Below are 24427 nucleotides of genomic sequence, written 5' to 3' on the forward strand. Positions count from 1 at the left end.
GCTAGTGTTTTCAGTCACATCCACAGGGCTTTGAGAAGGAAGAAAGAGGTATTGGTAAGCCCTATTTTTTGAAGAAAAAAAAAGTGAACAGGGGTTCTGCTAGCATGACAAAGAATTTCTTATATTCTAGTGCTAATTTATATGGTCAAATATGAGAGAAAGGTCAGGACAGCTGCCCAGTGTTGGAAGAGGTAAGCACCAAATACTTGGGGTTCTCTTAGTTTCTGTTTTTTCTCTAACAGTTGTCCCCCAAACAGGACTGTGCTGTTTTGGAGTAGATGATGCTACTCCATCATCTTGTGATTGTCTAAAACTTAGATATTTAAACAGTTTGAAAATTTGTTGCAGTAGGAATTATAAAAGTCTTATGACTTCCACTTTTATCATCTCCATTCTCACCTAAGTTACCAAAGATAGGACAAATTTCTATAAGTATATGCAATTAAAATATTTTAATTATAGTCCATAAATAGTTTTTCTTGGCAGTGGATTCCTATGGAAATTTTTCTTCATATTTTGTGCAGTTCTCAAGGTTTTGTTTCTCTTTATGTAATAATTTATAAAGTCTTTGCTTTCCTTTGTCTAAATTCATCTGGTTTTATGTCTACTTTTCACACCCGATCTTTGTTTGCTTACTGCTTGCTATGTCCCTAGGCCATATAAAGAAATACTGACCCTTACCAAGCATTTTTATTCATTCTATACCACTGTGATGGCAATGAGAAAACAGTATTTTCCAACATGATACATTCTTTTAATGTTTTATGAGATAAAAATCAATGCACAGTGAAAATACCCTATTGCTCTAGTACTTTCCACAAAAGGTCAGCCTCCATAATAAAAGATGGAAAAGAGAAGTTTGGTGGTGTTTGTTCTTTCACAAACTCGCATCTGGAGAAAGAACATAACATAGACATGATTTCCTGATAACTGCCGTTGGTGTCCAAAATCTGATATTGTTGCGAGATAACCTGACATTGCTTCCTGTTTCTGAAGAAATGATTGGATGTGAAGCCAAATTGCTTGCTAAACCGGGAACTGCTCTTACGGAAGCACAGGAAGTCCAGCTGCTTGAGCCGTTGTGCTGAGACACAAGACTAACTGTAAACTGCACGGGCTGCATGTCTTCCACTCGCGTGGCTGGTTTTGAAAACTGGCTTCAAATAAGCGAAAGGCCTAGTGTTATTGTCATAGTCGCACTAAAACTTATGACTAAGAATGATAGAGTTGGCTGGATCTGAAGGAGACACGTGTAACCATTACAGCTGTGCAACAGAGCTCTCTAAAACCTAGGGTGCTCCCTCCCTGACCTGGAAGTGTTCGAGCAGAAACTGGGTGAGTACCCGCTTAGATGGGGCATTGGTCAGGGACCTGGTGGGAAGCAGGTGGCAACACTCAAGTCGGGCATTTTGAGGAACATTTAGTAAAAAGACTACTTACCAATATATAGAGTCTAGTGAGCATATAGGGGCAAGTAAGAGGGGTGGGCAAGGGCCAGTACCTACAGCTGAAGAGGAGAAAAGAGTTGCCTTTCCCATTTCGTTACCAAATGCCAAGAGAGAGAGGGCTGTGTAGAAATGGCTGCCTTGCAGAAGCTGAGGTCTTCATTCAAGGGGAGTGATCACCTATTGAGAACACATAGGGGTGCAGCCAGGGATCGGTCACTTGATCCTAGGCTCCTCGCCCTATATTCCCTACAGCCAAACCCAATAAAAAACCAAAGAGTGAGAGTCTGGTGCAGTCCTTAACAATTCAGCCTCCCCAAGCTCAGAGCGGAATGGAACTAGGTGGAGCGTGGATCTGGAGTGGGTTGTGGAAACTGTCCAGTATGGATGCTGTGAAAGAGATTCCTGTGTTGAATGGGACATCCCTGTCATCCCCATTGCTACTACAGAACTCGTTTCTATGAAGAATCATTGAGTCTCAAAAATACTTGGTTACCTAGTTCATCCAATATCTAATTTAATATTTTTAGTTAAGGAGAACAGTCTTACTTCAAGAAGCAGCTTGTTCTGTTTTGAACAGCTCTAATATTGGGAAGGTTTCTCTTGCATTGATATTGGCCTTCCTCTAACTTGTAGTGGCTACCAGTTCTCTCTTTTGGAGCCATACAAAAAAAGGCTACTCTTTTTCCCTTTAGCTGTTATCTCCGGTATAGCCTTTTTGTTGTTGTTTAATGGTCATGTGTTTATTCAGTATGTATTTACTGAATGTCTGCTATGGATCAGGACTTCTTGGTGCTGGATAGTCAGCTGTGAACAAGATAAAACTGTTGCATTCATGGAGCTTCCAGTCTAGTGGGGAGAGACAGACATTGAGCAAACAAATATATAGTATGATGTCCAGGAGTGATAATTGCTGAGACCAACAGCTTTGACTGTCTCCATCAGAGAAAACGATGGTTTTAGCTTGGTCTAAGTTCATTATGAGTCATCTGTGTAATGCAGTTGCCAAAAGGCCTAATTCCATTTTAAGCTGTTCAAGTAGAATGCCCAACACTAGAGAGGTCATGCTTCTCTGCTTCCTATTGTCCAGCTAGCACTGGAGTATTGCATTTACATTCTAGAGGGACATTGACAGGGGATGTTTCATCGGGGGATGTCCCATTATGGCCTTGTAAATAGTTGAAAAAAGCCATCCCACCCCCCACAGAGTGTTCTGTAGGCCAAACCTTCAACAGTTTCTCTTGTGGTGTGATTTCTATACTCTTAATTGATCTGATCTTTCTGAAATAATTAATTTTCTCTTAAAATGCTGCTCTCAGAACTTAACTCGTTTCTCTAAGTGTGGTTTCAACCTGGGTAATGCCTAGTGGACTGTTTCTTCCCTTGATCTGGTTATTTAATTTTAATAATGCAGCTGAAGATTGCATTTTTTAACAGCTGTGTTACTTCTCACTCTAGAGTACTGTTAAACCAGGTCTCCAGCATTTCTCTTTGTACAGTTGATGCTTATACTTAAATATGGGACTCAAAAATCTGTCTCTGTTAGAATGCCACCTCACTGCTGTCCGTGCAGAATTCTACGTTCTACAGTAAGATTCTTTTGAACATTGTCTTTCATCTAACTTTGTGTCATTTACAAAATTAATAAGCATATGCTCAAACTTCATCTATGTGATTATTATAATCATCAACTAAAAAAAAATAATAACACCAGACCTTTTCTTCAGATTACAGCCACTTACTAATTAATCTTATAGGATGGCCTTTCAAAAAAACTGGGCACACTTAAACTATGTCATCCATCTCACATTTCTTCATTTCATCCAGACAGTGTTGGGATGACGATATGTTCTATTTATGTCATTTCTCTGATACCAGGCTTATCAAAAAACATGTTAGGGTAATTGACATGAAATTGGAAAATACAATAAGCCATTGCTGCTACCCTCCTTCCCCCAAGCCTTAATAGACCATGGACTTGAAAACTGCAAGGTAGGATTTTGTTTGAATTGATCCTAGCTGACCCGTTTGGTTTACCCTTTTTGTATGTATCCCTTTCTTCTATGGAACCTCCACCTTCATGTGTAGAGAGCGTGCCAGTTATCACCCCTTGGTTCCTGAGGATGAGATGTGGCTAAAATTTAAAAGTGACCTTTGTTCCCTCTTTTTAGGATGGGCTACCATTTCCAGTTTTAAAGCTCTTTCTTGATCAAATCTAGAACACTGAGCTAAAATAGAAATTGCGTAAACTGGCCTTCTGACTTTTGTGAAAGTTGTGTCATCTTCCTCAGGATTTTCCTCTTGCTTCTCATAAGCTCAAAACAAAGTGAGAGAATGGCTGTGTTGCCACTGCTGCTGGCTGTATCTGAGGTCTTCCCGGGCCCCTCCAGCCTCCTAATGCACATGCAGGCACTGAACTCCTACATCCAGCCTTCGGTAGTTGCCCAAAGCATTAGCACATGATTTTGGTTTGGTTTTTCATCTACGAGCTCCCTGTCTGACTGTAGTGTTTTCTTTAGAGACCTCCATATTTATGAGTTGGAAAAAGGACAGTATTGACTTCATTCTTCCTGGAAATATTTTTGTTTTCAAGAGGTTGGTATCCTGTTTTCTAGGATTCTCTAGATTAAATGTCTAACATCTTGGCTCCGCTCAAATGCCCATGACCCCATACATCTTGCCGATAGTGTAACTTGAAAGGGAAGCGTTACGGAGGCCGTCTCTTGACTGGTACAGACAAGTGTCCATGGACCAGGATGTGGTTAGACAGGACAACCCTGTAAAGTCAAATGACTTTAACTGAGGGTTTGCGTTGACTGCAGGTCCCAGAAATGTGCGTGTGCTGATTGGAGGGTCAGTATCTTAGGAGGGTCAGCATATCAGCTAAACTTAAAAGACCAGAAGCTGTTTAACAGTTGTTCTGACTCCCACCTGGTGCCCACTGCTGTGGGAATCTCATACTTGAGATTCATAAACAGAGTATGTTCAGCCTTTTCAGATTTGGCACTTGCTTGGGTGTGTTCCGTGTTGATTTTATACTGAGTATCAAGTTTCTTTCCTTTGGATTATAACAGGTTTTTAGTTGACTGAAAAAGTTGAAGTCATATTTATGTTTGGTACCTGCAGCTATTCCCAGGTTCATGTGGGCATCATTGTCCACCTGCTGTTACTTCAGAAGTGCTGCCATAGCTGTGATGGCTGTGGTGAGCACTTGTCGTGGTTTGTACTGTTGTCCCGGTATAACTCATTCTCAAAAGTATCTTGGTTCAGAAGAAAAATTGTACGGTTCCCTTGGCTCCATCCCAGAATATCCTAGAAAGCAGGTGGTTCCCACTGTGCAGTCATTGCTCTGCCATCTGGGCCTTCTTTACTAACCTCTCCCTACAAAAAAGAATCCAGTGACTTGCAGGACCAGAAAACCCAATAATCCTTTGGATACTGTTGTCTTCTTGGAGGGACATCTGATTACATAATACCTTAGAACAGCGGTTCTCAACCTGTGGGTTGCGACCCCTTTGGTGGTCGAACGACCCTTTCACAGGGGTCGCCTAAGACCATCCTGCATAACAGATATTTACATTACGATTCATAACAGTAGCAACATTACAGTTATGAAGTAGCAACGAAAATAATTTTATGGTTGGGTCACAACATGAGGAACTGTATTTAAAGGGCCAGAAGGTTGAGAACCACTGCCTTAGAAGGACAGAGATGATATGAATAGCTCAGGAACAATTTCTAGTGGGATTGATCTATGTCAAAATTTGCCAGTGAAGGCTTCTTGGTGATATCTGCCGAATAAATGAAGTTTTGATGTCTAATGGGTCTTTTAAAGAACCCGTGGACTTTTTGCAAACTGCATTGCATCTTTCTCTATCCAAGTTCTGATCACTTTGATTTTTCTGTCTCCGTCACTAGATGGTAGCACCTGGAAGGCAGGGACCATGGCTCATTCATCTTGCATTCCACCATTGATCATTCAGCAGGATGGGTAAGAGAAAAAGGGAGGTAGTGCAAGAAAGGGAACCATGAATAAGTCCTGTTGCTTTCTGCTTCCCTTTTAGGAACTGAAGTGTTTGAACTGCCTGTCTAGGAAAAGGAAAGGGAGTAAATATTTTAGGAAATGGCCTCCACAGTTTTCTGAATATGACACATGATTTAGTTTCCCAGGTTTGTTACCCTACAGCAGTGGTCCGCAAACTCATTAGTCAACAGAGCCAAATATCAACAGTACAAGGATTGAAATTTCTTTTGAGAGCCCAATTTTTTCAACTTAAACTATATAGGTAGGTACATTGTTATTAACTTAATTAGGGTTCTCTAAGCTGGCCTTTGCTAAAAACGTCCTCAATCTGATTGAGGTACGCTCGCTGAGGTCGACCCCTTCCAACTCTCCCACCCACACTCGTCTTGTATACTTGTTTCGTCTATCTCCTTTCCGAAAACCGACTTCTGCGCATGGGCCACGAAGTTTCAATCGCACTGTACGTGAGCGCCCGCACGTGGTATTTTGTGGAAGAGCCACACTCAAGGGGCCAAAGAGCCGCATGTGGCTCGCGAGCCGCGGTTTGCCGACCACTGCCCTACAGCAGGACTTCGCAACCTCAGCATTATCAGCAGTGCTGACCAGGATGATCCTTTGAAATGGGGCTGCCTGTGAATTGCAGTATGTTTAGTTAACAGCATCCTCAGTTTCTACCCAGTAGATGCCAGTAGCACAGCTCACCCCCAGCTGTGATAACCACAAGTGTCTCCAACATTGGCAAATGTCTAGGGGGCAAAATAGCCCCCCCCCCTCCCTCCTTAAGAACCCTTGCTCTACAGAAGTTCATGTCTGGGATAGAGGCAGACCAGAGAAACCAGCAAATGATAGAATTTGGGGGTTGGAAGGGAAGGTAGCGATCTTGGAGCATGTTGCTTCTCCTGGTGCTTCTTGCCCACTTCCGCTCCAACACGCACCACCATTTTGTACCTGAAGAAACTATGACCCGGGGGATTGGTGAATCCAAAAAAGAAAAAATACAGGTATTTGAGGTAGTGTTGATTTTGGACTGTAGGCTTCTCTATTTTAAGTTTGTTCACAGATTGGGCACATAAGTCTACTTTCAAGGAACTCAAAATAAGAAAACAGGCTTATGGAAACAGATAAGGGGGGCTGAGGATTGTATCACAGAAAAGGTAAAGGCTAGCACAACTAAAAATAGAATTTAATAAATGTGTTACCTGTTTTTCAGATTTAAAAGATTAGAGCAATCTCACTAGAATATGGCTGGATTTCTGGCCCACCCCTGCAGAGCTGTAGCGGCCTCACATTAGACTATTTTAAGTGCTTGTGTCTAAAAAAGAAACAGAAAAGAGTATTTAAAGAAAAATAATTTGCCTTTTTAAAAAAAAATGACTTGCTTTTGATATCTAGATAATCGAGATAATGGCCTACCTGATATTTCTGTAGGTCATGTTTTATAAAGGCATTTTGTATCTTACTGAGAATTCTCACAGAGGTAAGAACACCAAATTAAATATTAGCTGCTTGTGGTTATTTTAAGACTCATCTCAATAACTGAGGGAATTTGGTTCTCACACTTTGTACCTTTTGATTACAAACAGCTTTAAACAGGTTTATGTTGTCCTTCATCAAAAATTATAGAGGATCGGCAGACTGAGACGCTTTGGGATTGAAATGAGGCCATTCAGAGTTCCTCATGCGTGGTGGCTGCCTTTTGTTTTGATCCCTATCATTCTTCGTCTGTCTTTTTCAAGAATATCCTGGAAGGACTGTCCTGAGTGAGGGCACACGCGAAAATGGCAGGCTACTGAGCCACCGGGTGCACACAATCCTGCTCTTTGAGGTAGGGGGAAACCCAACTGGCAGATGGTTGTCAGGACTGTGTTCTGGTCACCAGTGTCCTTTCATAGCCACAGTGATCACAACTCTTCTCTTATTTATCTCTGTATATATGAGCTGGAATTTTTATCTTCTTAAACCTGGCACCTCAATTCTCAGTGAAACAACTTTCAACCATGTATGTGGATGATTGGTTGAAAATTCATAACTAAAAACACGCCATTCTGCTTTTAGTATTTGAAATCCCTTGGCCGGGAGGCATTTTTCTGAAAAAAAATCTGGAGGGCCTCAAAAAGTTAATTATTCTGGTAAGACACGCTTTCTAAATCATTACAATATTATGCTGATTTATCTAAAAGTGGGTTCTGAACTTGACTAACTGCGGAGTCCTGGCAGACATGAGTATGTCAGATGTCTTGGCAGAGTGTGGGGCCTGAAGGGGACTTTCCCACTTCTTTATGTTATCCACAATCATAACATGTGGGAGTTTTATGAAATTTCTTCTGTTATACTGAAATGCTTAGCTTTTCATACTGTCCGTGCAGCTCAGTGAAAACAGGCTCTGTGTGTGTCTGTATATATTTAAATGAAATGAAAAAGAAAAGTGAAATCCAAGAAATTCCTTCAGTTTGCAGTGGTAATTATTTTTAGGCCAATGTTCATGTGTTTCAAAAGATCTCTTTTAAGTCAATTGATTGGAACTTGGAACAGAGCTGCCTATGGAAACAATAGTGTAGCATATGTGGTAGTAAAGTTTCCAGACTAGCCCTCAAAATGTATTTAACCCATCAAATGCTAACTTGCTTTGCAGTACGAGGGACAGTGGTGAGCAGCCTATCCAAACACTGTTTAATGATATTCAACTTGCAACGTGTTTCAATGCTAGCGATTAAATAAAATTGAAATTTAAAAAGATGAATAAGGAATAAATTTTATTTATTTTAAAGGGGGGGAGCAGAGTTGCAAGGTAAGTAGTTTTAAGACGTGGGTGTGGGGTTGAAGGGCCCCAGGCAGACCTAAACAGGTGCTATTAGCAGTTTGAGCATCTTGGACAATTGCATCAACCTCTCAAGCCTCAGTTTCTTCAAATGTCATGAAGTTGTTTTGAGAATCAGAGCAGAAGATGCACATGAAGGTGACTTGTAATCTGTGGAGTTCTATACACATATATAGTGTATGTTCCGGTTCCTTCTTTAATATATGAGAATTCTGTCATGGCCTTTCTTTTTCTTGACACATAGGTATTAGTAGCAAACTCTTTATGCTTAACAGCAATTAATAAAGTCCCATTTAGCTCACCGGCACAATATATGCATGCTATTTTGACTCACTTGGAAGACAGTAACATTTGCTTTTTTGAGACGGTTGGAATTTCCAAGGTAATTTCTCACACTCCTCTCACTCATGCTCTCATTTTTCTAGTCTCTAAATCCCTTCTGTTCTTTCCTTGTCTGAGTATTTCTTTCTTAACCACCTCCTCGAGTTTTAGATTACACACCAGGGCTCACACTCCAGGCTGGCCTCCCAGTGGCCCTGGCCTCTCTCTGACCTGTGCCTCTGGCCTCAGACCAGCTCCACAGTCCTGGCCGACCCTGACGAGGGGCCCTCTTCTGCTCAAGGTCTCACCAGATACCAAACAGAGGCAGCCTGTCTTGGGGGAACGCAGCCTGTCTGGGGAGAGTGCAGCCCAGCAACAGTATTTTTGATGTGATAGGCCCAGCCTTGGGCCCTGATCCAAGAGTAAAACTAGAAGTGCAGTGGGCCTAATCCCCCAGACCCGAGGATCTTTTCTGGTAAACGTGTTAGGAAAGGAAATGAGGATTCAGTGGCCACCGAGGAGAAAAGCTTTCCCATTCCCTGCCTCATTCATTGGGGCAGGTGGGGTGGGGACTACTTGTCTACCCCTAAGATTCACAGTAACCCACCAAACAGGCAGATTGAAAGGGGCTTACTAAAATATTTGTGTGTGTGTGTATAAAAGTTATACATTTAAGGACTAAACAGAATAATGACATTTAATATTGCAAGAGGCCTCCTTAGCCGTCAGGAAGTACAGTGTATTCCTTTTAGAGCAGAGGAGTCTTAAACTAGACAGGTGAGTGATTTGCAAGTGTCTGTGCCTTCCAATCCTGAGTCCTTTCATAGCAGGTCCTTAAGACACTACATCTGGGTCTTGTGCCCCTCTTTCTTTGTGTAAATTTGGCACTGATCTTGCACAGCTATGTGCTGAGATCCTAGAATCTGCTAAAAAGACCCGAAATGAAGTAGCGGGTAGCATACTACACCACCTCTGACTTCTTCCTCCCAACACAGGGAGAAGTAGTAATATTTATTAAGCAAGGCAGTTTGTAAGATCTTAGAAACAGGAAATATGACACAGTTCCGGCTCTTTTAGAGCTTACAGTACTGTGTTATCTTAGTCATTAGAGGGAGCCAATTCTGGACCATGGAGCACACACCGAATTGCATATTAGTGCATGGGTTCTAGTTTTGTTTCTTCCACTGGTTCTCGTTAAGACTTAGAAAAGATTGTGTACTTCTTGGGGCTTAGTTTTCTTATCCATCAAATGAAGAGATTGAATCCTAAAGCCCTATGTCTGTTCATTTTGTGAGTCATAGTTTCATGATCCTTTTTTTTTTTTTTCATCACCGGGCTTTTGATCCCTATTACTCTTTTTATTTCAATAAATTATTGGCCAAGATGTAGTAGACACTAATGTATTTGTTGATATGATAGGCAACTTAGCAATTTATTGACCCACGGGCTAGAAAAAAGAATCTGAAAATGTGTAATGGTCCATTTCTTCAATTTTGAGGCAGAACTAAATCCCAAGCCTGTGTAAGATCATTTGGATTATTATATACCTCATTAGGTTTGTAAATTAGAACATACCTGCTTTTGGATATTCAGAATCTTAGAAAGTACATTAGAGGGTGATTATTGTAAAAGAACTTTTGACTTTACAAAGGGATTGGACCACAGAATTCTTTTTAATAGTGAGTTCCTCCAGTGCATTTAAAACATAGTATGATTAACAGAAGCTTCGTTTATGTACATCAGAAATACACGGTTGTATTTACAGCTCATAATTTTCTGCAGCTGTACTGAGCTTGTATACACCAAATATGCTTTCTGTTACCTAATTGGGAAATTTCGATGGTTTGAGAGTGGGGGGTTCTTTTTTTTGTTTGCTTCGTTTTTTGCTGTTGTGTTGGAATTCCACTGACCTTTCTTCCCTCACTGCCCATGTTCTTTCCAGTTGTTCAGGCAGCTCAAATATGGGAAGTCATCTCTGGCGGTTGGATGGGTTGCCCATGTAGGGGATGAGTCTGTGACTGGGGCGGAAGGATGCTTTCTTCAGGGGCAGGAACATGGACTCTTAAGAACAGATGTAGGTTCAGGTACCTCTCACTAGCATTCAGCAGGGTACTAACCCTTTACATAGTCTCAGTTTTTCATCTGTAAAATGGGAATAATCATCATAATGCTGATATCACATGATAAAGGAGAGCATTTATCTTTTATGAAGGGGCTGATATAAAACAAGGACTCAATGCAAGGTAGCTCTCTGCCCTTCCCCTCCAATCCAGGGAGTAGCCCCAAAATGTAGCCCTGGGAGTAGCAGTGACTGAGGCCTCCCTAAGGTTTAGTCGGATGGGGCTGTGTGCACTAGCAGGATTCAACGTGGGGTAGTCTGGGTTTAACTGTACTAGCCCCCTGATCTTGGAAAACTAACTTACATGTTCAGTACCTCAGTTTCCTGAACTGTAAACTGAGGCGAATAGCACTTATCTCTTCAGGTTGTTGGAGAACTTCTGTTTCAATTTGTATCAAGTGCTCAAGATGGTTCCTGGCACATACACTCTGTGTTAACTACAGTCCATTACAGTGAAAACCCTTTTTGTTAGAATTTAATGCAAACTTTAAAAACATGGCATGGCCCTGGCCAGCTGGCTCAGTTGGTTGGAGTATTATCCCGTACACCAAAGATTGGGGGTTCCATTCCGGTCAGGGCACATACCTAGGTTGCGGGTTCAGTCCCCAGTGAGAGCATGTACCGGAGGCAACTGACCGATGTTTTTCTCTCTTTTCCTATCTCTCTAAAAATCAATCAATAATTGTTTTTAATTGGCCTGGAAAAACTGTAGGCTTTGTAAAGAGAACTGATTTTTTTTTTTTTTCCATTGAGAAGGCTGTTGTTTCTAAACAGTGCTCAGCAAGTTTCTTTCACAGGAGATAGATTTGCTCTTAGAAGTCTGCACCAGTCTTTCATCTCTTCCTCTCTCCCTGCCTGTCCACTCTGTACAGCTTTTGTTATTAATGTGGAGCAGTTGAAGTCACTGACTTGGGTGCAGGCCAGGCCAGCGTTTCTGTGGGCATATCTATTACTTTCCTAGACTCTGGTCATGAACAGGATGATGGAAGGCAGAGGTACGGGGACGCTGTCCTTGTAGGCAGCCTGCGTGAAAGGTGTGTTCGTTGTCTTCGTCACATTGATGCTAATAGATCAGAATCTTACTTTGTATCTTGGCACTGTTTTTCTTCTCTTACCCTACAACCTTTATCTCTTTGGACTGTCATTTTGCTTGCTCTGTGGTTAGACAGACGAATGCTGTTTTGTTATGTCTTTCTCCATTGTTGTTTCATCGTTGAAAAGCTTTTCTTCAGTTAACTAAATATTTATTTAAGGCAGGTAAGTTTTCTCCATGAAACTGTATATTTCTGTAGGGTACACCCCCCCCCCCCCACACACACACACTTGGGGATTTTTCAGTCTATATTGTCTTTTTTCCTCTGTAAATAAAATAACCCTATGGAGTTATTCATTGAACTAGCAAGTGAAGTGTGTTTCCCTTAGGAATAGTGTAATTTGAGAACACACTTTGATTTTCTGCTCTGCTTTTGTATTAGAGGCTTGGGAAACTAGTTTTCGTTGTTTTGGAAAAGCAATGGAATTTTATCACACATTTTCCTGAAACTCCCTAGCTTCACCTTTTCCTGAAATATTTCTTTCAAAGGTCTGTTTTCCTCTGTTAAGAGGTTCCATCGTTTAAAAAGTAAAGGAGCTTGATTAACTTAGGCCTTTTTACAAGCTGCTGGCTTTATAAAAGAAGAGACTGTTTGTCTGAGAAACAGTACTTGAGGGATCATATGACCATTAGCGTGAAACTTGGGCCAGTGATATGTTAGCTTGAGCCATTACGATTTCCCCCCAGTATCTGCAAATAAATACGTGGCCTCGGACGCTGTTGTGCCTGGTGACTGGTGGTAGGATATACTTAGTCCGGTTTTAGACTTTATTCTCACTTCTCCCTAATTGTGGGGTTTTTTTTAAATGGATTTAGAAATCTTGTGAAATAACTGATTTCTAGTTGACTGTAGCCATTGCTAAATTGTGACATGCACATATTTCTTTTTAATTTAACAGTTGTTGTTGTTTTTCTTTCTTGCTCTTTTATCAGTTTGAAAGCAGTAATTGTGAATTAGAATTCCTGGAAATATTTGTCCATAATGATATGTCACAGATGTTTGAGTGCTCTGCACGCTCCCCACTCCATTTAATGTCAATTTAGTGAAGATAAAACGTGGATAATAGCTGTGTGTTGTAGTGAGTCTGGACCCTCTCCCCAGTGGCTCTGCTTCTCCATATGTTATGGTACCTCTCTGATCTTTCTGAAATGTGCCCCGTCAGACACTGAGACTTGAGCTGTTTAATAGGTGAGTGTCTGAGATTTTTATATGATTTGGACATAAAGTAGCTTGCACCATTTCCCAAACCACATTCTACATCCTCTTACAGAACACAGTGAAAGGAGAAAACTGCCTTTGGTGTCATGATGGTCTTTATAGAGTCTAGTGCTTTTAAAAACATACTTTTATGATATGTTATAGAACATTTTGAAAATGCTGGGAAGAAAAGTCACTTGTAATTTTACCACTCAGAGGAATACCGCTGTTGAAATGTTAACATATTTATTTCCAGACTAATTTTCTATGCATATTTATATAGATACATAGTCATTCCTTTATAAGAATGTCTACAAAACTTTTTGAAACCTGCTTTTTTTTTTTAAGCAAAACAGTGTATGTGAGAACATTTTCCATATCACAGTTTATTCTTTGACAATATGATTTTAAATGGCTGCATAGTTTGGCATCCATTATGGTTTGGCTCTGGAAATACTTAGAGATGTTCCAAATAAAAAAGACCATTTTGGGAGTGAGGTCTTCCTTCCTAATTTTAATATCAACAGAGAACATGTTAATTTCGTGCTTTACTCCAGGTAGACTTATCTGTTCTTCGCTGTTTCTGTAACAAAACCCTTTCTTTAAATATACTACGGTCTTTGGTATAGCAGCCACTAATTATAATTAATTTTTAATTAGCCATTTATAGCAGATTCAACAAATGAAGTTTTCAAAAATCAGCATACTATTTAAAGAAATCAAATTAATTTGGAAGTAGATTAAACTTTTCACAACTGAATTTGGGGTGTACCTGTCATGATCAGGTGCCGTAATTTCGGGGTGAACTCGACTTTCCTTGAGCCTCCAGGCTGGAGGCTCCAGGCAGGACAGGAGAGGCCGTGCGGTCAGGGAGACGGAGCCAGATGGTCCCCTGATGGGTGCCAAGCTCCCAGCAGAGACGGATGCTACACCTGACAGCCCGGAGTAAACAGCAAATGTTGGTGGCATGGCTCACCCTTTCCTGGAGAGAAAAGAAGCTAAGCTCTTCGCCTCTGCTGGCATAGTTTGAAACTGCTTTGCAGGCTCTGTTCAGCCTGGAGTAGCAGGTGTCCAGGCAGTGAACTTCTAATGGGCAGTGGAGGCGGAGGAGGAGGTGGAGGCCAAGCTGGGGCCGAGTTGGCAGCCCCTGTGGCTGTCTCATGAAATGCACTTTCTGGCATTCTCAGAGCCTTTCAAAGGAATCTGGGTAAGTCATTTAACCTTGTGTCACTTTGGTTTACTTGGCTTTTAGAAGGGAGTAGTAATTAAACCAAATGGAGCCGTCAATCAGTGGATCTCTGTGGTGCTTTTCCGTTTGAAAAGCGCAGAGCCATCTGGAGTCACAGAGCCATCTCGAAGTTTCACCCTAGAATTGACTACTGTGGCTTGTCCTTGACACGAGGGAGCTGATTTGGGGGGAAGAACGTGTTTGAGAGTCATATATCCCCGAGTTAATACATCGGGGCAGCTACTTAGGAGCAGGGTGACTTGGGGCACACTGATCTCTCTGGGCCTCATCTGTAAAAAATGATCATCATAATAACTGCTTTCAAGATAAGTGAGAGCTGTACTTTATAAGTGCATGGCACAGAATAAGCTTTCAGATATTAGTTCCCGCGATGAAGATAGATTCGTGCCCAGTCATCTGACCACAGTGTGGGTTTGTGATTGATCTTCGATCATTGGATAGCCCTACAACAAAGTGCTTTCCCGTTATGAATACAGCTGCATGCACTGAGATAAACTGGAAAATGCAAAGCTTTATAAAAAGGTCCCCCAAAATATATTGACCTAAGCAGAAGTGTTGGGGGCTTTCTTTTTTCTCTCTCTCTCTCTCTCTCTCTCTCTCTCTCTCTCTCTCTTCCTGTCTCACAACAGTCCATCTGGCCCCCGACTAGGACAGGGCCCCAATAGACAGGTCCCTTCCATCTTGTTTCTGTGCCATCCTGAGGGTGTTGTCCCACCTTCACAGTCTAAGTCAGTGGTTCTCAACCTTCCTAATGCCACGACCCTTTAATACAGTTCCTCATGTTGTAGTGACCCCCAATTTCATTGTTACAAATTGAACATAATTAAAGCATGGTGATTAATCACAAAAACAATATGTAATTATATATGTGTTTTCCGATAGTCTTAGACGACCCCTGTGAAAGGGTCGTTCGACCCCCAAAGGAGTCGCGACCCACAGGTTGAGAACCGCTGGTCTAAGGTGACTCACCGTGATCTCTTTTCATCTGAGAGAAGGGGGGTGGTCTGGAAGTCCTACAGCCATTTTCACTCACGTTCTCTTCATCAGAACAGTCACTAACCACAGCTAGCTGTCAGGAAGGGTGGAAATTGTCATCTTTAGCAAGCCAGACACCCTGTGGAAGTTTCTGTTACTATAGAACAGGAGTCTGAGGGACAATCAGCCTGTCATTGTGAGTAAAATTGTATTGGGACACGGCCACTCACTTAGGAATTGTCTGTGGCTGCTCTCACAGTGGGCGGAGTTGAGTGGTTGTGACAGAGACCATATTGTCTGCAAAGCCTCAAGTAGTTGCTCTCTTTCCCTTTCCAGAAGTTTTCCTAGAGAAAACGGGGAAATGAATATCAGGGGAGCAACAGGTAGTCTCTGCCACCATCAGGGACCTGGTGAGCAGGTGAGTCACTCGCTGCCTTGGAAATGCAGCCTTAGGAGGTTGTCCCTTTGAAGACTAGTGCCCCATGGGAGAGTGAGTTGGTGTGCGAGCGATTGTTGAAGAAGTCATGTTGAAGGGAAGATTTGAGGAGCCAGGTATGCAGTGGCCTGGTGGAGATGGAGGAGCGGGAGTTAGAAAGCTGCTTGCTGAAGTGAGCTTCCATCTTTAAAGTGGAGCACCACAGTGGAAGTGCTTCACCGTCCTGCAGCCCGCGCTGTCTTGCTTTGACACTTGCTGCAGTCCCACTGTGACCAAAGGCTCTTAGCTGATGGCCTTCTCACTGGTCTGCCTGCCCAGAGCCTCAGCCTCCTCCAGACCCTCCAGGGTAACCTCCTGTCACTCCCCTCAGAGGACGGCAGTGCATTCCTGTGACCTACTCAGTAAAGGCCCAGCTCCTCGGTCTGCCCCTCCAGGCCTTCTCCCTCGTAACTTCTGTTTTCCTGCACGGTCTGACACACGCTGGGCTCCTGCCTCACGGAAACACCTGTCCTCTCAGCACTTTGTTGTCTCCGTGCATTTGCTCCAGTGTCTCCTGAGCCTCCCTCTGTCAAGGCGTTGGGGACCCAGGACTGCACTGGCACAGGATAGACACCTCACAGCAGGGCACCTGGGGATGCTGGCTTCCTTTTGGTACTGCCCACATTTGTATTTCCTCTTCCACCTGGTCCCTTTCTCCCAACCTAAGGATTAGCTCTCCCCTCTTGAATGCTTACAGGGTGTTGTTTGTATCATGTGTGGCCCCCGTGGCTTTCCGTGGTATTAGAGCTGTTCTGTGCCTGTTTCCAGTCTTGTGGAGACTGTGAGGTCTTGGAGGCCGGGTCCAGATGTGACTGAGCTGCTCAGCCTACACTTTCTTCTAGTAAGTGTTGGCCAGTGTTACCAGGATGCTGTCTACAACCATCGCCATCCACAAATGAACGCCTCTCAACTGAAAATGTAATTTACAACCTGGAGGAATTTCAGGGCAAATGAAAATAGAGTGCTGGTAATTGTGCTGAAAATGAGTGTGTCATGTAAAGGCTTCGCCCAGAGCAGTTTGTAGCTAGTTTTTAGTGAAGGCACACTACATTTAAAAATACTTAAGATCTGAAGCAGTTTTTGAATACAGTTCAATTTGGAAATTTTAAACAGTTCCTTGTACAGGAGATTTGATTTTGGGTGGTGGGCACACAGTGCAATATATAGATCTTGTAACATAGAAACCCACACCTGTAACCTATATGCTCACGTTGACCAATGTCACCACAATAAATTTAATAAACAAACAGTTCCTTGGAAAACCAAGACTGAGTCAGAAATCAGCACTTTTGTGGGGCATAAGTAGGGGCATCTGAGCGGAACTCCTGGAGTGCAGAGATGGGCCACCTGCAGAAAAGCCAGGATTGGCGCATTTTCTAAAAGCTACTGATTGCCAGAGACATCACTAACTACCCAGAACAGTGATTTTCAACCGGTGTGGTGAAAGAGGCACACTGGTGTGCTGCAAGAACGTTTAAAACATGCAATACCTGACTACTTAGGGGCACTGACCTCTTTTCCCTTAGATTGTCAAGTAAAAGAATGACAACTGCCAACACAATAGCTGTCCGGTGTGAATGAATCAAAAAAATTCTACCTATTTTTTTTCAGAGCGGCAACAAATATAATATTTTAGTAATTAGTTTATGTGTGCCAAGAGATGAAAAAGGTTGAAAATCGCTGACCTAGAAGATCCATCTAAAATTACTCACATTATACTCACAAAGGGGGTATTTTCACAGCTTCGTCTTTCCACAGTCGGTAATCAAATGTAAGAAGAGCTTTTATTTTTATAGAAAAGTTACCCGATGGAGTGCCAAGTTCTTTTTTACCAAGCATACAATAAGGAGACCAATCTAAATAATGAAATACTTGCTTATGCTGGCAAAGAATTCCCGATGTTCACTCATCTCCTGTTAATTAATACCTAGCGAAGTTGGCGACGATGTTGGGAAGCAGATGGATGCACATGAGTTTTAACTGAATATTCACACCTTCTGACAGGACTGGAAGGAGAGATGCTACCTAGACAGGAGTTGTAAAGCTTCACCTTTGAGTTCACTAGCTGATGTTGGGAACATAGAGTGCTTATAGCTCCCTCCTCCCCACTCCCCTGACAGAGGACTGTCTAACAGGTAAGCACAGAAAGGAAAGGTTTTCTTTCCTGCAGTCTATGTGTTTTGCAGTTATTAAAGAGCAAGGCAGTTCGGGAGTTTTTATTCAAGCGTAAGGTAGGATAAAAACCAATACCATTATGTGAAAGTCACTGCTTTGCCCCTGTTCCTTACCTCTGCTTGTGCATACTGTTCTGTGTCCAGTGTCTGGCATAGTACTCAACCAACAGTAAATGCTCAGTTCGTGTTTGTTGCATGAATAAGTAAATGGACTCTGGCACTTCATTATAAGAGGTTTCTGGAAGAGTAAATGGATTCTTAAGCAAAATGATTTCTTTAAGGGGTGAAATGTGAAGACAAAAGAAGCTCATGTTTCCATCCCCCTTCACCCTGTCAAGCCCCCCAGTACTGCACCCTGGCAGCTCTCCGCGTGTGAGTTTTAAACGTTTGGGAGGAGTAAAGGTGTGTGGCCTCATATTACTGAAAGGAAAACCCCAAGGTTGTGTAAATGTTTCTTGGCCCATTCATAATAAACATAATATGAAACACAGCCAAAATGAGTTCCTTTTGAATTAATCCTGTTTCTTACAGTGCTTGATTGAGGTACAGACCTAGGCTTTGTGTGTAACATAATAGAATTTTGGAAAGGGAGTAAAAAGTTTTATCCAGAAGGCTGTTTCAACTTGGCCCACTGTCTTATATTCCTTTGAAGTTTGGGGGTATTTATACAAATTTAGATCTTCAATAAACAGATTAAGGTTATTTATGAACAAGCCAAATATAATTTATATCCCTTAATTTGAGCTCATAATTTCTACTCTAGGTAGATAAGCAATAACACAGAAGAAAAATCTCAATTAGGGTGAGATTGTACAATTGCAAAGTGATTAGGCTTCCTTCTAAGAAACACTGCCTGTGATCGGCCTTTGAACTTTGCATCACCCAAATCTGAATTGAAGAATTGTTTTGCCACTTTTTGTCCCTGGAAAAAAACTCTGTCCTCCAAATCTGTTTCTGATTCTGGAAAATGGGAATAGAGGCACATTAATGAGATAATTCAGTGTAAGGCACTCAGAACATTGCTACGTGTAGTGCTTGGACCGATTACGATAAAGAGCCTATACTGCTGGAACAGTGACCCCAAAATGCAGTAAATTAAGGGAGATACAGCTTCATTTACTCTAACAAGGCAAGCATTCTAAGCTTGCAAGGCAGTCATGCTCCTTGCAGAAATTCAGGGACCCAGGTTCCGTCTACTTTGTTATTCCACCTTTTCAACATTGAAGAGTCCATCTACATATTCAAAGCAAGGTCATGGGCACTTCTGTGTCCCAGCTTGAGGGGAGGAAAAGAGTCCAGAGGCATCATGCCCCATGTCTTTAGGCCTAGGCCCAGGAAAGGTATCCATTCCTGCCACTCACTTTCCTTTGGGGAGAATTAAGTCCCTTGGCCACATCTGTCTATGAGAGAGGCTGGGAAGTGGGGTTTCTAGCTGGACGCCATGTACCCGGTTACAAAGCCTTCACTGTGGAAGATGGGAAGAATAGATTTCAGTGAGCATCGAAGGGTCTGCAGCACCATGCTTAGTTAATGCAACCATTATTCACTTATTAGAAAACAGTAGTTCAAGTGAGGGTTTAAATGTCCTTGTTCTAGGGGTAGAGGAATTAAAGAGCAGCTGCAACTCAGAAGTTGTGTCTCTAGTAAGTTGTTAATTATTTTGGGGGGAAAGGGGCCCCTTAAGTATTGAATCACAAATCTAAGTAAGCCCTGAGGGAGAATAGAAAGGGTGGCAAGAAGCAGGAGAAGGGGTGGGAATGACCCTGATTAGCTATGCTCTTCCTGCTTCTCAGGCCACCTGCTCTGTAAATTAAACTTAACCCCTTATCTGACCTGGTGAGGACAAAGTACACTAGCTTCTAAAGAAACTTTTCTAGAAGCAAGGTTTTTGTTTCCAAGCACAGAAAAGAAGGCAGAGAAGAGGGGAATTGTACAGGGTAATATCCACCTTGAATTTTCTCTTTGAAAGACATGCTTTGTGCTATAGAAAGGAGAAAATTATATAAATACTTATTGAGACTATCTCTGACTTGACACCATGGCCAAAGAAAAAACAAAGGCTAAACACACGAGTCTCTGCATGTAGACGTACCCCAGGTAAAAATTAACTATTAAGTAAGCAACTTTTCTCAACAGGAGAAGTGCACAAATTCTTAAGGACATCCAAGTTGGGGGTATAGCTCTAGGGTTACAGGAAATATTTTTAGCCGCTTATAAAATTACTCCTCACAGTTACTTTATTCTTCTGTATTTAGCAATTGCTAAGAAACAATAAGAGGGCATGAAATGATGTCCTGAGTTGCTCCATAGTATATGAAAAAATTTACAATTTCAGGCTTGGCGAGGAATATATACTGGACTTGTTTGTATGCAAGTCATGCTCATATGTTTGATAACGGGGTGATCTTAAAGAGCAGGCATCTGTTTTGGTTTTTATAAGTAACCCATTGCCTAACTGCTGAAAATAGCTGCATTTATTTTAAACAGGTGGTCCAAAGTTGATAGGAAAGAAAGTAGAAGTGAGTCTGTTTCTCAATTTTGATTTTTTTCCCACATCAAAAATCATAGCTAACAATATATACTCTGAACCAAATGTCGTCTAAATGTTTACCTGTAAGGAGTAAATTGCCTAAGAGATGGGATTGTAGATTGAGCTGTTTGACTTGTGGAGTCAAAAGCCAAAATAAAGTGCTTCACTTCTTATTTTCTGATTGGGTTTATCAAAATGATCAAGGCATTGTTGAAACAGAGCTTTTGATTCTTAGAAAAAAATTAAGTTGTGGTGAAATATATTGAGCCTATGAAAACTTTAAGAAATTCAGGTGGTAAGTGGTGATGACTTGTTCAGATTTGATGTGAGTAGGACCTGGCCAGAGGACCAGGAAGAATATAGATCGAAAGTTCACATTTCCATGATTTCCAAGTTCCACGGAGGTCTTAAGCCAGTAATTAATTAGCTTCTCTCCTTTGGTTTCTGACATTGAAGATAATGAATATTTTGGTAATGCAACAATGAATTCATATTAATGAAGGACATTGAAAATAAAGCATTTCTTTAATATGCAGGTGCTGTTTTTAGACATCAGTGAGCAGGTTACGATAGTAATTCTGTCCACTGATAATGTAAGGAACATGAAAATCTAGAGTTTTCTATATGTGTGAAATACTAGGTTCCTGAAGTTCACTTAGATTTTTGGTGTGTTTTTTTTTATTATTAATTTACATTTGTGATAATTACACCTGGGTCCTATCTATAAACTTTATGCCTGTGCGTGTCCACAAAGCACCTACAATTCTTTGGTTTGATGTTTGCGTTTTCTTCACTGTTTCCACACAACTGAGAGCTCTTGGGCGCTCGTAGACTATGGACTGTAAATTCACCCATCATCTTTCGCTTTTGCTTCTATCTCAGTTTGTCTAAATGAAACATAGTGGGACTGGCTCATATTAAGTAATAAAATCATAGCCTAGCGGTCAGCAAACTATAGCCTGTAGGCCTGGTTATGTCTAAGACAGTTATTTACATTTTAAAAATATTGTTACAACAACAACAAGAACTATGAGATGGAGACCACTGTAGCCTGAAAGACCTAAAGTATTTCTTATCTGGCCCTTTACAAAAAAGTTTGCCACCCCCTGTCATAGACAGATAATATAATGTTAAGTGGTTAAGGGCACCGGTCTTAGGGCCAGACTGCATTGGTTCAAATCTTGTCTTTACCACGTTCTAGTATGACCTTGGGCAAATTACTTAATCTCTCTGTGACCCATTTTCTCATCTATAAATGGGCATAATTACAGGGCCTACCTCATAGGGCTGTGGTGAGAACTTTGATAATTTATAAAGTGCTTAGAACAATGCCTGGTACTTACTGAGTACTCAATAAATGTTAATGATTATGATTATGGTGGTTGAAAGTTTTGAAAGACCATTTGAACTAGTCCTCACTTTCAACAAACAGGTGGACTTCCAACTTATCAAAGACTATTTTCTGTTTCTTTCATCAAGAATGAAGGCCCGTTTTCTTTTCAGTAGTGCCTGCTTTACTGAAAAAAGTCAAGACAGACCTATACTCAAATATAAAAAAAATATGTTTGAAAGTATAAAAGGAAATGATAAAGATAAATTAAGAAAAAGACATTAAATGTGACACTAAAGAAAGCAAATTCTGTGGTGTACTTATGATAACGTGCAAGAAGAAATAAAGTGGAAATGAGAGACATAGAAGAGGGATAATGGTTAGAGAGAGAAGGAAGAGGAAACAAGAATAAGAAAGTCAGCAGAGCAGGAGAAAGATGTAGACCGAAAGGGAGGCTGGAGGTTACTCCAGAATGTCCAGTGTTAGCATCTCTCCTTCCCCTGGGAGCCCGCCTCAGTTATTGTGTCCAGTATAATTGCTTCCATTTGAAAGAAAGCATGGCTCCTTTTGTGTGATTATTTTCCATTGCAGAAATAATTTTTCGGCATCAAGTGTTTGTTGGACACATGTTGTGTGTAAGATATGTTTCCTAAGAAAACCTGTCACGTAGTATATCTACAAAACCATCTTCTTTTGTATATTTTTTTTAGGTCAAATAATTTTCTTACCTTTAGCCACTTGCCTTAACCATCACAAACCATGTGTTGACCCCTAAATACCTTTCTCTTCTTTAATACCTCTTTGTTTGCTCCATGTGCTCTTTTAAGTAGGGGAAGAATAGACGTAGTTGTTTACAAAATGTAGAAAATGTTTTAAAAACCAGAAAGTGTAATGAAGTATAACTTGTTCTCTTTTTTTCACTTGAGTTGTTTATTCTGTTTCTGTACATTGGACTAGAGATGAATGTTCCAGGACTGGCATTTGGTGATGTCCAGGGACCGAAGTAATGGCCTCATGTGGCGCTTTTACTGGTTTAGTTTTCCTCCACTAGAATTTAAGTTTGCTGAAGTTGCTGAATTTTTGTTTCTTGAACTACTATTCCTCCAGCAGCTAGAACAGTGGCACATGTAGGTGCTCGATAAACATTTTTGGAGGAGCGAATGAATGAATGAGTGAAAGAATGAATGAAATATAGCTACTCATTATTTCCACTGAAATATCTTCCCCAGGTGCATATAGCTTTCCAGTTGATATAATTTTAGATGCCTTTATGCTAAGAAGAATATTTTAAGAATGAATTCTGTTTAATAAATATGCAATTGAATACATAAAAGGGAAATTGAACATAAAATCCACTCATGGATTCATACTAAATTCAATGGTAAACAGTAATATTATTAGATGCACATGACTCAGACAGTTAAGGCCTTTTGGGGAACTCAGCATTTTTGAGAGGGCTTTACAAAATATTGTTCCCTTTGTTCTAAGAGAATAGCCTAATAAATACTAATTTTTAAAAACAATGTTCTTTCGAATAGAAATGAATTCTAAAACATAATTAACCTCTATCCTGCCTACTTTAAAGCATGCCTTCCATGTACTCTTTCTTAGGATGTGGATGTAACAAAATGAGGAGTAAACTAAGATAGAGGAAGGCATGGCATGCAGGGGTTGGTGGGCCCACCCTGGGAAAGCAGTGTAGGAGATGAATGGGTGAAAGCCTGAACCAGGCCTGTCAGCACCATTCCTAGGAAAGGGGAAGGGCGGGGCAGGGTGGGACCCAGAAGAGGGCACCTAGAAAAGGGGAAAGGAAGGATAAAATGGGAGGCTTGGGAAAAGTTGACAGTCTAATCAAGGTAATTGATGAGATAGAAAACAGAATCCATTCATCCTCATGTGACCTGGGAGATAGGGGGTCCTGGCACTGGACAAATAGAGACGTAAATGCAATCCTAGCCTCTACTTGGGACTGTAGGGAACAACACATCCATGGTCGTGATAGTGTACAGACAGTCCTCGGGTTCCCTCGGACTCGATGTACGTCATTTCGTGGTTACGTCACCATCTCCCATCCTATCTAATAAAAGAGAAACATGGTAATTAGCCGTACCTCCGCTACCCTTCCCATTGGCTAATCAGGGCGATATGCAAATTAACTGCCAACCAAGATGGTGGTTAACCGCCAACCAAGATAGCGGTTAATTTGCATATCCTGCAATGATGGGAGGCGAAAGGGGAAGAATGGAAAAATGGTGATCGGAAACCCAGGTAGCAGGTAAGAGATGGGGGCGGGCAAAGGCGGCCATCAGAAAGCCGGGCTGGCCTGTGGCCTCATGATCCCTGCAGCAATTGGGGTGAGCGGGAGCCCGGGCGCAGGCTGGCTGTGTGATCCCCGCGGCAATCGGGGCGAGCGGGAGCCCGGGCGCAGGCCGGCTGCATGATCCCCGCAGGGGGCGGGAGCCTGGGCGCAGGCTGGCTGTGTGATCCCCGCGGCAATCAGGCGAGCGGGAGCCCGGGTGCAGGCCGCGTGATCCCCGCGGCAATCTGGGCAAGCGGGAGCCCGGGCGCAGGCTGGCCGAGTGATCATCGCCGCAATCGGGGCGAGCCGGAGCCCAGGTGCAGGCCGGCTGCGTGATCCCCGCAGGGGGCGGGAGCCCAGGCACAGGCCGAGTGATC

At 41.9% G+C, this 24427-nt stretch overlaps 1 protein-coding gene across 4 annotated transcripts in view; it reads left to right on the forward strand.

The window, feature by feature from the left end:
• GAB1 (GRB2 associated binding protein 1) overlaps positions 1-24427 on the forward strand; it is a 118000-nt gene that overhangs the window by 34543 nt on the left and 59030 nt on the right. For 2 of the 4 annotated variants that reach the window (XM_023754691.1, XM_023754697.1), the window contains exon 1: positions 15600-15660. The exons of the other annotated variants lie outside the window; for them this stretch is intronic. In XM_023754691.1, the coding sequence (XP_023610459.1) occupies positions 15604-15660 (57 nt within the window). In that variant the 5' untranslated portion in view covers positions 15600-15603. Of the gene's footprint in view, positions 1-15599; positions 15661-24427 lie in introns of those variants that run through there. 4 annotated transcript variants of the gene reach the window in all.

The sequence above is a fragment of the Myotis lucifugus genome, unplaced genomic scaffold, assembly GCF_000147115.1.
Source record: "Myotis lucifugus unplaced genomic scaffold, Myoluc2.0 scaffold_1, whole genome shotgun sequence".
NCBI classification, from domain to species: Eukaryota; Metazoa; Chordata; class Mammalia; order Chiroptera; family Vespertilionidae; genus Myotis; species Myotis lucifugus.